An 11,486-nucleotide genomic window follows, 5' to 3' on the forward strand; every position below is an offset into this window, starting at 1 on the left:
CTTGATGCAAAATGCCAAGCTGATAGCTAGCTGAATTTATGAACCTCCAAAGGCGTTTTTGTGTTCAACTGCTCATTCTAAATGTTATCTGACTATTTGACCCCTCTCACTTCATGGTCTTCTATTCTCTTTATTTAGGTTGATTTTATTGGCAGGATGGCAAGATCTCATTCTTGGCATGAAACCTATAAAATATCTCACCTTTTGGTTCACACGTTTTTAGCTGGTGAATACAACAATTAACAAGAATGGGAAAGAAATCACAAAAGTGAAGCCTTCCATTAGAGAAAGAAATCACAGATATCTAGCTAGCTATACATCCCAAAAATGAAAGGTGCAATACTGTTATATCTCACTCTTGTCTGCCTAGTGGCATCTGCTACACAATGTTTCGCTGGACTTGGACATGAATATAGATGTGATGATCCTCTTGTGCAATTCGTTAAGGCTCGTGGCTTAAGAAAACCGATCAATCATGTGAGAGAGGATTCGGTAAATGAGTATTCGCTTGTTTATGTTGGCCTCCAAGATGGTTTGAAGGCAGCAGATAAGATGACAACTTTGCCAGGTGAACCAAATGATGTAAAATTTGATCAATATTCAGGGTATTATCATTGTTGATCATGAGACTGGTAGAGCTCTTTTCAACTATTTTGCTGAGTCTCAAAACTCTTCTACCAAGCCCCTTGTGCTATGGTTAAATGGAGGTAAATTTTCGTCCCTATTCTTCGTAACTATTGGTTCATAGGTATACATTTCATGAAAAGAACTTATTAGACGGCGAGATTAATTCAACTATAGGACCTGGCTGCTCCTCACTCCGGTACCGCGTCCACCGCCTCTCCCTAGGTCTAAGTGGCAAGAAGTGGTTAGTGGTATGCTGTATGGAGATGAGAGTAATGGAGCGGATTGACCAATATGAGTGCGTTATCACGGAGAGATTGGAGAGGCATGATCGGCGTCTTCGTGCTTTAGAGGACCATTTCCAAATCTGCCGTTCACCTACGCCAACTCCGACTTCCATACCTAGTGAAGCTCAAGCCGCATTCATTCCTGAACCAAGAGGTGAAGATGAGCAAGAAGCTCATGGCGAAGTCGGGGGAGAAGAAGCTTCGGAACTCGGCGGCCCCTCAACTTAATTTACTTTGTTTTTATTTTTGTTTAGTTTTTACCTTTCTTTTGTTTTGGATTATCTTTTGTTTACTCTCCTCGACTGTCCTTTGTTCAAATGTTTTTGTTTTGTCTTAATCTCGTACTGCTATATACCCTCTTCTGCAGTTAAGTCGATTTTGGGATGTTCGTGATGTTCGTGGTGTTCGACCGGATCAACACTTCATTATAGGGGAGTACTGGTTTCTTTTCCCTCCCTTCACATTGAGGACAATGTGAATTTTAAGTGTGGGGGAATTAGGGGTTTCAATGTTTTGGTTATTTTGTGGCTTGTAGTGCATGTTTTTACTTGGTTGTGGTTGTGAAATGTGGAATTGATTGTGGAAATTTGTATGATGTGAAATACTTGTTGAAATGTGGGTTGTTGGCAGGGAATTTCGACTATTTATAGGGGAAACTCTGCAGAAATTTTTTCAAAATCTTTTCCAAAATTGCACTATGGCCCAAGAAACCGTGATGGATTGTCAAATTTCCCTAATAGTTGAACAAATTCAAATATGCTTTTGAAGAATGCATTTCTTTCATGACTTGTAATTAGTATTATGTGATTATGATAAGTGCATTTTAGAAAGTATACTTAATAAAGTGGGAATAATTATGCATTTATTTCTATCTTTAATGAGTTCTCTCCCTTCACTTTGATTACAAATAGGTGATTGATATAGTCTATTGGTAATGTTTTTTCATTTCCATGATAAAAGAGGGTTATATATATGTGTGTGTGTGTGTGTGTGTGTGTGTGTTCTAGAAAAAAAAGAAAAAAAAAAGAGAGAGCAATAAAGTTGCACCGACTACTTAAGTACTGAGTAACCGGGAATTTTCATCTAAAAATGTCGATTTTTGCATAAAAAGGTACTTGGGGTTAAAAGGTGTTGTGACCTTGATGTGTAAGTGCGGAGTAACCGGAGATTTTCATCTAAAAGTGTCGACTTTCGCGTAAAAAGGCATTTGCAATGTTCAGGTGTTGGTATTTTGTATATCTTTATGATACCCTCCTGTAGTAAAATTTTGAAAAAAAATAAAAAAAATGGATATAAAGGAAATTATTACCTTATGACTATATGAGTCGGTTATTTGTGAAGACAAGTTAGGGTGAGAGAATGATTTGAATGTGGTTAAATTTATGTATAATTGTTTCCCTTTTATTGAGTATTATGAGTATTGAGCGCATTTTGAAGAATTGCATCGTGATTAATAGTCAACTTGTGAGAAGTGAATTTAAGAAAGCATATTTTCTATTGGGCACTTGAATTGTTGCTTGAGTGGTTTATTGTATTACTTGGGGACAAGCAATGATTCAAGTGTGGGGGAATTTGATAAGTGAATATTTCGTATATGTTTCGTACAGTTTTGCACGAGCTTTTGTCATATTTTTAGAAGTTCATAGCTATATTTAAGTTCTTTTTGGTGCAAATTGCTTCAAGTGTTATTTAGTGATCGGAACTTACAAAATGAGTAGATTAATGCATAAACATGTGATATTTTGTAGGTTATCGGTGCATGAAACACTTACATAAGATAAAGAAGAGGTAAAGTGCTAGTTGGAGTGTGACGACCCCACCTCCCCCTAGGGCGTACCCTAGAGTTTAGCGAGTTGCCTGTCCAACTCTCGGCAGGACTCACTCATGTAAAGCTCGTGAAAATAACTTACAAACGTAGAAAATTAAAGAATACAATCCCTTCAGCTTAATATATACAACGGTACTCAGATCCAACTAGAAGGTTCATACATGCCCAAATACATTAACGGGTTTACAATTCAAGTACACACAACCCTAGTCGGGTGCTAGCGTGAGTACAATTTAAAATTTTAAAATAACTAGACTACGCTAGTCTGTACATATCTCACGCCTCGCTCGTACCCCCTGTAAGGAAAATAAATGGAGTGGAATGAGTTAAAAGCCCAGTGAGGTTCCAAATAGCAAGTTGACCATTATTTAAAAGTACAAGTATCAACGTAGCAAAAGAACGAGCATAACAAGTTCATAAAAGTGAACAATACACTTCAAGTAGCAAATTTTAAAATGAACGAGTGAAAAAAAAAATCTTTTCTAAAAGAAACAATAACATTACGAATAACAATCTAGGTGTAAGGATACCGATGGCTCTCAGGAGCCAAATTTTCATTGCTTCATCAGAGCTTGATCAAGTATTAGTTGACATTCCGTCAACTTTCAAGTAAAGTAACCAGTCCAGTTGAACTTCACTTAACTCCAATCCGTCCACCATTCAACCCCCTTACTGGGCCCGAACACCAACTAAATATTGGTGGTAATACTCGAGTATACCAATTAGTCGAGGAGATAACACTCCACTCGACATCACTAACTACTCATGGTTCATTATCTAATCGACCAAGCCCTTGCCGGCTCGACTCGATTAACTAGCCAGTGGAGTTTGGGTCCCCAAGATGTCGATGAGATAACACTCCAATCGACTTAATCAAAATAAAAGTACGGAGACGGAAATGAAAGGCACTTCCAACTCGGATTGGGTGTGGTACATACTACCGCTCCGCACTTACAACTCAAGTACAAGTATATCAAGTTAATTGTAACAATAAACAAGTATATACCATATTAGGACAAGTGCGATAAAGTACACTCTTGCTTGATCAAACAAATCACATATCATTTATTTACATTGATCAAGTATTGAAAACAAGTGTCCAGTTCAACCAGGTATTTGGAAGCACTCACCAAAATGTAGTGCTTTTCAAAAATCACGTTCAGATCCAACTCCTTGGTTGGAGTCCAAATCTGCGATAAAATATCATTGACGAATGAAAAACTCTCTAGAGTTCGAAACATAGGAGTTTCGCTTCAAGAAAATCAAATAAATGCAACTTGTTTAAGTAGTATTCAAGATACTTATCAAATCCCAAAAAATTTATGCTCACTCGTTTAGTTTCGTTAAGGAAGCAGTTAAAACTTTAGAACTCCCGTTGGAGGGAAAGAGGGGAGACACATGAAGATTTTGGCTAAGGTGGACGTTACTAGACCACTAGTTCGAGGAACAAAAGTTAACAGTAAAGAGCAAACAGTGTGGGTTGAGTTCAGATACGAACGATGCCCGGATTTCTGCTATAGGTGTGGCATCATTGGGCATAGTGACAGGACATGTAATGTGGGGGGAATGGATAGAATAGCAGAACGTGAGGAACAATATGGAGCTTGGATGAGAGCTAGAAATATAATGGTGTCCCCTTTAAAGGGACGAGTGGAAGTAGAAAAGGTAATAGAAAGAAGGAAGGGCGAAAATGGGAACACAAGCTGCCAAGTGAAAACATGAACAAAAGAGAAGGAAGCCACTATAACAATAGGTGGACGAAATCATGTGGAGTTGGAGGGTAAGGAAAAAGAGGGGAAGGAACAAAGAATGAGGAGGCAGAATGAAGAAAGGTGGGATGAGATATTAAAGGACCAGAGGAGTGTGGATAGGGAGAACCAAAAGGGGGGAAACATGGTCATGGTCTCAGCTGAGGGGAAAGATAAGAAGAAACAAATGGAAAATAAAGAACTTAACAGAGGGAACCAACCGTCACAAACTTCAGAGAATGAGGAAATGGAGGTGGAGACCACAAATGAGAAAAGTGCAAAAAAGATGATAGAAGCAGAAAATAATGACTGGTCAGACGCAAGGAAAGAGAGGAAAGCAGAAGTAATTGATGAGATTGGCAACAAAAAGGAAAAAAGGAGTTCATTCAGAAGAAAAGGGAGGCCGTCTAGGACCCCTCTCCAAGCAATTACAAACATAGATGAAATGAGGGAACTAGGACGAAAAAGGAAGGTAGCAGGTCTGCTTCAAGGGACACAACCAATGGAGGAGGATGAGGCTAATATCCCAAAGGTAAAAGTCATGAAATTGGACTTAATCAAGGACAGAACAACTGGGAGACTGGAGGCTAACCCCCGTATGCCTCCACAGTGTAAATGAAGGCTGTGGTTTGGAATTGTCAAGGTGCAGGAGGCCCCTTAACAATTCCCCAGCTGAAGAAAGTTTTAAACTTCCACTCTTCTAATGTGGTGTTCTTATGTGAAATAAAGAATCAGGAAAAGTTCATGAGAAAGGTGCAAAGGAGAATTAGTTTTGAAAATAGTCATTTTGTTAACTCAGATGGAAGAGCAGGGGGGCTTGCGTTATTCTGAAACAATGAGGTGAAGATAGACTAGATAAGAAACACAGAATGGTACATTATTGCTCGAGTAGAGGATAAGGAAACAAATAGCCACTAGTGGTTAGTGGGTGTATATGCAAGCATAGACAGTAACACTCGGAAAGAGCAATGAAAATATTTAGAGGATAGGATGAAGGAATGGGAGGAGGCCTGGATAATTATGGGAGATTTTAATGACTTGAGATCGAATGAGAAGAAGTGGGGAGGAAAAGATAGAGCTGAAGGCAGTTTTAGAGAGTTCAACAGGTTTATTAGAGCCAATAATCTGATTGATCTAGGATATCAAGGAGTGCCGTGGACATGGAGCAATAGCTGGGATGGGGATGGTGAGGTGAAGGAAATGTTGGACAGGTGCCTATGTAGTACAGAATGGGTGCAACGATATGAGAAGGCACGGTGCAATCATGGTGAAACAGAAGCATCAGATCATCTCATGCTAATAGTTGACACTAATTCAGATACCAAAAGGAAGAAGAGGAGGTTCTACTTTGATCAAAGATGGACCAAAAATCTAGAAACAAAGGAGGTGATTCAAGGAGCATGGAGAAAAGATCACCTTGGATCCAGAATGTTCAAAGTGACCAGGAAAATAAAGGAATGTCGCATTGCTATTCTGGAATGGAGGAAAAAAGTGCAAGGTAATTCCAAAGTAAGAATCAAGGAGTTAAAGGAGAAACTGATTAAGGTGAGAGAAGGAAATGATGGTGGTAAATGCGGACAAGTTGCTGAGCTAAAATCCCAGCTGAGTAAATCATATAAGGAGGAAGAGCTGTATTGGAGCCAAAAATCAAGGAGCAAATGGCTCAAGGAAGGGGATAGAAATACAGTTTTCTTCCATTCAACGGTAATGGCAAAAAAGAGGAGAAACACTATTAGTACTCTGCAGAAAAATGATGGGACATGGTGCAAGGATGAACAAGAGATAGAGGAGGAACTTAGTGAATATTATAAAGACCTCTTCACCACCACAAGTCCGGACAACTTTGAGGATATCCTTACAGAGATACCAAACACTATTTGTAGCCAAATGAATGAGCAGCTGATAAGACCAGTGGAGGAAAATGAGATAAGGTAAGCTTTGTTCTCCATGTATCCAAACAAAGCATCAAGGACGGATGGTATGTCTCTTCTCTTTTTTCAACACTACTGGAATATTATCAAAGTGGATTTAGTGGCAGCTATTAATAGCTTTTTCCATATGGGTTACATTCTCAAAGTTGTAAATGAAACTATTATCTCTTTGATTCCAAAATTGAGGGTCCCAAATCTATTGTAAATTATAGACCAATCAGTTTGTGCACTGTCATGTATAAAATCATTTCCAAAATCATAGCAAATAGGCTGAAAATGGTTTTGTAACACTGCATTAGTAACTCTCAGTCAGCTTTTATCCCAGGCAGACAAATTCTTGATAATGTAGTGGTAGCTCATGAAATTCTTCACTTTTTGAAAAATAGGAGGAAGGGAAGGGTAGGATACATGGCTCTAAAACTTGACATGTCAAAAGTTTACGACAGAGTGGAATGGAAATTTGTGGGAAGACTAATGATGGAAATGGGTTTCTGTCCAATCTTTGTCAGATGGATCATGACTTGTTTGTCTACAGTATCTTACTCCTTCAATCTAAATGGCCAAAAAGTAGGTTATATCCAACCGAGTAGAGGGATTAGACAATGTGACCCCTTATCACCATACCTGTTCATTATTTGTGCTGAAGGGTTGTCCAGTCTTATTCACAAAGCAGTGGCGGAGAAGGAACTCACAGGAATCAAATATGCAAGGATAGTCCGACCATTTCTCACCTATTTTTTGCAGATGATTCTCTACTATGCTGCCAAGCAAACAAACAGGAGCCGTGGAAGGTCAAAAGCATTCTGGAAAGATATGGCAAAGCATCAGGATAGGTGGTAAATTTTGAGAAATCAACTATTTTCTACAGTAAAAATACCCATGACCAGAGGAAGAAAGTGGTGAAGGACGAATTGGAAAATATGAAAGAGGCAAGGAATAGAACATACTTGGGGCTTCCGATGGCAATTGGAAGATCTAAGACAAAAGTGTTTGGATTTGTGAAGAGCAAAATCAACAACAAGCTTCAAGGTTGGAAACAAAGCTACTGAGTCAAAGGCGCAAGGAAATACTCATCAAATCAGTAATTGTGGCAATGCCAACATATGTGATGGCTTGCTTTAGACTCCCTAGAGGCTTATGTAGACAAATCACAGCTAAAATTGCAACGTTCTGGTGGGGAAAATGTGAGCAAGAAACCTGTGTACATTGGGCAAGCTTTCAGAAGCTTTCAGAAGTTAAGGGAAGAGGAGGAATAAGATTTAGAGATTTAGAAGCTTTCAACACGGCCTTGCTGGCAAAGCAAATTTGGAGATTCTTAACAGCTCCAAATTTGCTAGTAAGCAAGGTAATGAAGGCAAAATACATGAAAGACCCAAACTGGATGGAAAAAAATCCCTCAAACTCAGCTTCCTGGAGTTGGAAGAGTATACACAGTGCAAAATCACTACTATTAGCTGGACTTTGGAAAAGAATTGGGGATGGCAGGTCGGTAAGTATATGGAAAGACAGATGGATAACTAGATCTGAAAAAGGCATGGTGTCCGGCACAAAACCTGAGGATTACACGTTGGAATGGGTAAACGAGTTGATAGAAGTGGGGAGATGGAAAACTGAACAACTCCAGAAATGGTTCGGTAACAAGGATGCTGAATTCATAAAAGATATCCCAACTAGCATAGGAAGAAGAAAGGGTAAGCTGATCTGGTGCTACTCCAAATCTGGAATGTACACCGTTAAGACTGGCTATGCAGTAGCAAGACAATTTGAGGCCAAACAATGTGAACTGAGAGGACATGATGCTGAGACAAGTTGGGAGATAAGAAAGCACAGTCTGTGGAAGAAGCTATGGCATATGAAAGTGAACGCAAAGCTCAAACATTTCATGTGGAAATATTTGCAGAATTGTTTACCGGTCAATGAGGTGCTGTCAAAAAAACTGGGAAAGGGAGAAGGAAGATGTGGCTGCTGTAGGAAAGCTGAGGAAACAATTGAACATTTGTTCTTCTCCTGTGAAAATGCAGCAGAAGTATGGAAAATGGCTCCAGTCAGATGGGATGGATTACAGGACAAGCAACATAATCTATGGCTTTAATTGGTGGGAGAAAGTTACTCAAACACTCTCGATGGAACAAGGACAGGATAGAGTTAACCTCACCATCAACATCCCGTGGCAAATCTGGAAAGCCAGAAACAAAAAGTTTTTGAACATGCAAACCAGTAACCATTCAAAACTGTACGAAAAGCACAAGCTGAGTAGTTAGAGTTTGACCAAGAGAGGGAGCCTGAACAGGAGGGGATTACAGGTCAGATCAGTACCGAACTCCATTCAAGAAGGGAGATGCCAAGGGAAGAAGTGGTAAGATTGTATACGGATGTAGCCATATCAGCCAAAAGGATTAGGACTAGACAAGGGATAATAGCAAGGAACTGGAAAGGAATGCTACTGAGAGCTAAAGGAATTGTCACCCAGGGAAAGGGAACAGCAAGTAAAGAAGAAGCACTTGCCATAAGGAATGCATTACTAATGGCTAAACAAGCTAGATGGACAAAAATTATAGTCCATACAGACTGCAAATCAGTAGTTGAGCAAATTAACAGATGCAGTGAGAATGACTCTAACATTGCAACTATTTTAGAAGATGTACAGGATATTAGATCAGGTTTCGACAGATGCTCTTTTGTGTTTATTCCTAGAACAGAAAATAAAATCAGCCATGTACTAGCACAGTTTGCAGTAAAGCTAGTACATGACATTGAATGGGAACATGATTTCCCAATCAGGCTGGTTGATTTAGTAAAGAAGGACAGCAGGGTAGTATCCCTTTTTTTGTAACTAATCCTTGTAATATCAAGTGTTAATATCTATAAATTGTTATCGTTTATTGGAAAAAAAAATGTATGCCAAAATTGTATCATACCAGTTGATTTGATACAATTATTATGTTAGGTTGGTAAATAGGAACAAGTACACTAACGAGAAAAAATTCAATCATTGTTCTTAGAGCTACCTATAAAATGGAAGCATCGTATCCGAGAAAGAAACTACAGATATCTAGCTAGCCGTACATCCCAAAAATGAAAGGTGCATTGGTATTATATCTCACTCTTATCTGCCTAGTTACATCTGCTACACAATGTTATGGTGAACATGGCTATTATGGATATTATCTGCCTTGTAAATTCCCTTAAGGCTCGTAGCTTAAAAAGATCGGTCAATCATGTGAATGAGGAGTTGGGGAACGAGTATCCGTCGGTTGACATTGGAGCCCAAGATGGTCTGAAGGCAGCTGACAAGATCACAGCGTTGCCAGGCGAACCAAATGGCATGAATTTTGATCAATATTCAGGGTATGTAACTGTTGATCCTAGGGTTGGTCGAGCTCTCTTCTACTATTTTGCTGAGTCTTAAAATCCATCTACCAAGCCTCTAGTGCTCTGGCTAAATGGAGGTACAAATTCACTGCCATTATTCTTTGTAGGTTCTGGTTTTGAAGGTAGAAATTTCATGAACTTCTTAAACAGTGAGCTTTGACTACAGGTCCTGGTTGCTCTTCACTCGGGGCAGGAGCTATGAACGAACTCAGACCATTTCGAGTTGGTAAAGGTGGAAAAATGCTGTGGAAAAACCCATATGCCTGGAACAGTGGTAGGAATTGATAATTTGTGAAACAGCTGTGAATTTATCTTATAAGACTTAGGATAAGCACCACCAATGAATTTTGTGTTCTACAAACAGTGGCAAATATAATTTTCCTGGAATCTCCTGCTGGTGTTGGATTTTCTTACTCAAACACATCGTCGGATTACATCACCGGAGAGACAAAAACTGCTGCAGACGCTTACACATTTCTATACAATTGGTTAGAAAGATTCCCAGATTACAAAACCAAGGACTTCTTGATGACTGGAGAAAGTTATGCCGGCCATTACGTGCCTCAACTTGCTCAATTGATCCTCTATAACAAAAGATTACTAACCAGACTGTTATTAATTTGAAAGGACTGGATGTAGGTTTTCTATTTCTTGAATCATCAATTGTTTTTATTTAATTTAACTAGATTACCTTACACATTAAATGATGATTATACTTTGTCCATGGAATTCAGATTGGGAATGGAGACTATGATATTGAAACATAAAACAGGGCGACTTATGATTATTACTGGACACATGCCCTAATATCCGATGAAATCCATCGGGGTATAGTTTCCAATTGCAATTTTTCCTCAGCAGATCCTCCTACAGAGGCTTGTCAAGCTTACCAAAGCCAAACATCTTCAGCAAAAGGCCATATTGATAGTAACAATATTTATACTCCCTTGTGTTCTTCTTCTTCGAATACTCCTCCTTCGGTACAAAAAACTTGATTGGATACACTACCACTTTTCTTCCTTTTTGATTTTCTGGTCTAAATGAAAACGAAATTAAACTAACATACTTTCTAGTATATCTCTGATTGAAGTAGATAGATGAGTATGATCCATGCTCGGATAATTATGTTTACACTTGCCTAAATACTCCTGCCGTGCAAAAATCACTTCATGCTAATACCACCGGAATCCCTGGACCTTGGAAAAACTACAAATACGTATAATATGATGTTTTGTTATTCTATTTCCAGTAGTATACGGGAAATCCACAATGGATACTTACTTTTACACTTTCCTTTTCATTTTATTAAACTAAGTTTTTAAAAGAAAAAAAAAACTTAATTCAACACACAATGGCTACATAGGCCATAATTGGGATGACGAGATAGACACAGTGTTACCTGTAATCAAGGAGCTCATTTCAAGTGGCATTAGCCTTTGGCCATACAGGTAAGGAAGTGAAAATTTTGAGTTGTAAAATCATCAATGCCTGAGGACCTTCCTATCCAGTTAGCGTTTGATTAAAATTTGAACATTTTGAATCGCAGTGGGGACATAAATAGTGTTTGTTCTGTGACAACAACTAGATATGCTTTCCACCTTCCAAGTAGAACTGATTAAACCAAAGTGTATGATCAATCATGAAATGGAATATGACTTGAGATATAACTATGAATTATTCACCTTGTATTGATCAG

At 38.7% G+C, this 11,486-nt stretch overlaps 2 protein-coding genes across 2 annotated transcripts; both read left to right on the forward strand.

Moving 5' to 3' along the window:
- Positions 1-5,477: 5,477 nt before the first annotated feature.
- Positions 5,478-7,258, forward strand: LOC140016827 (uncharacterized). Its single transcript, XM_072070817.1, has 2 exons — positions 5,478-6,418; positions 6,718-7,258. The coding sequence occupies exons 1-2, from the start codon at positions 5,478-5,480 to the stop codon at positions 7,256-7,258; spliced, it is 1,482 nt and encodes a 493-aa protein (XP_071926918.1).
- Positions 7,259-7,511: 253 nt separating this feature from the next.
- LOC140016832 (uncharacterized) lies at positions 7,512-8,510 on the forward strand. Its single transcript, XM_072070823.1, has one exon. It carries the CDS (start codon positions 7,512-7,514, stop codon positions 8,508-8,510), a length of 999 nt encoding a protein of 332 aa, XP_071926924.1.
- The last annotated feature ends 2,976 nt before the right edge of the window (positions 8,511-11,486 follow it).

This window comes from Coffea arabica, chromosome 1e (genome assembly GCF_036785885.1).
Source record: "Coffea arabica cultivar ET-39 chromosome 1e, Coffea Arabica ET-39 HiFi, whole genome shotgun sequence".
In the NCBI taxonomy this organism is placed as follows: domain Eukaryota; kingdom Viridiplantae; phylum Streptophyta; class Magnoliopsida; order Gentianales; family Rubiaceae; genus Coffea; species Coffea arabica.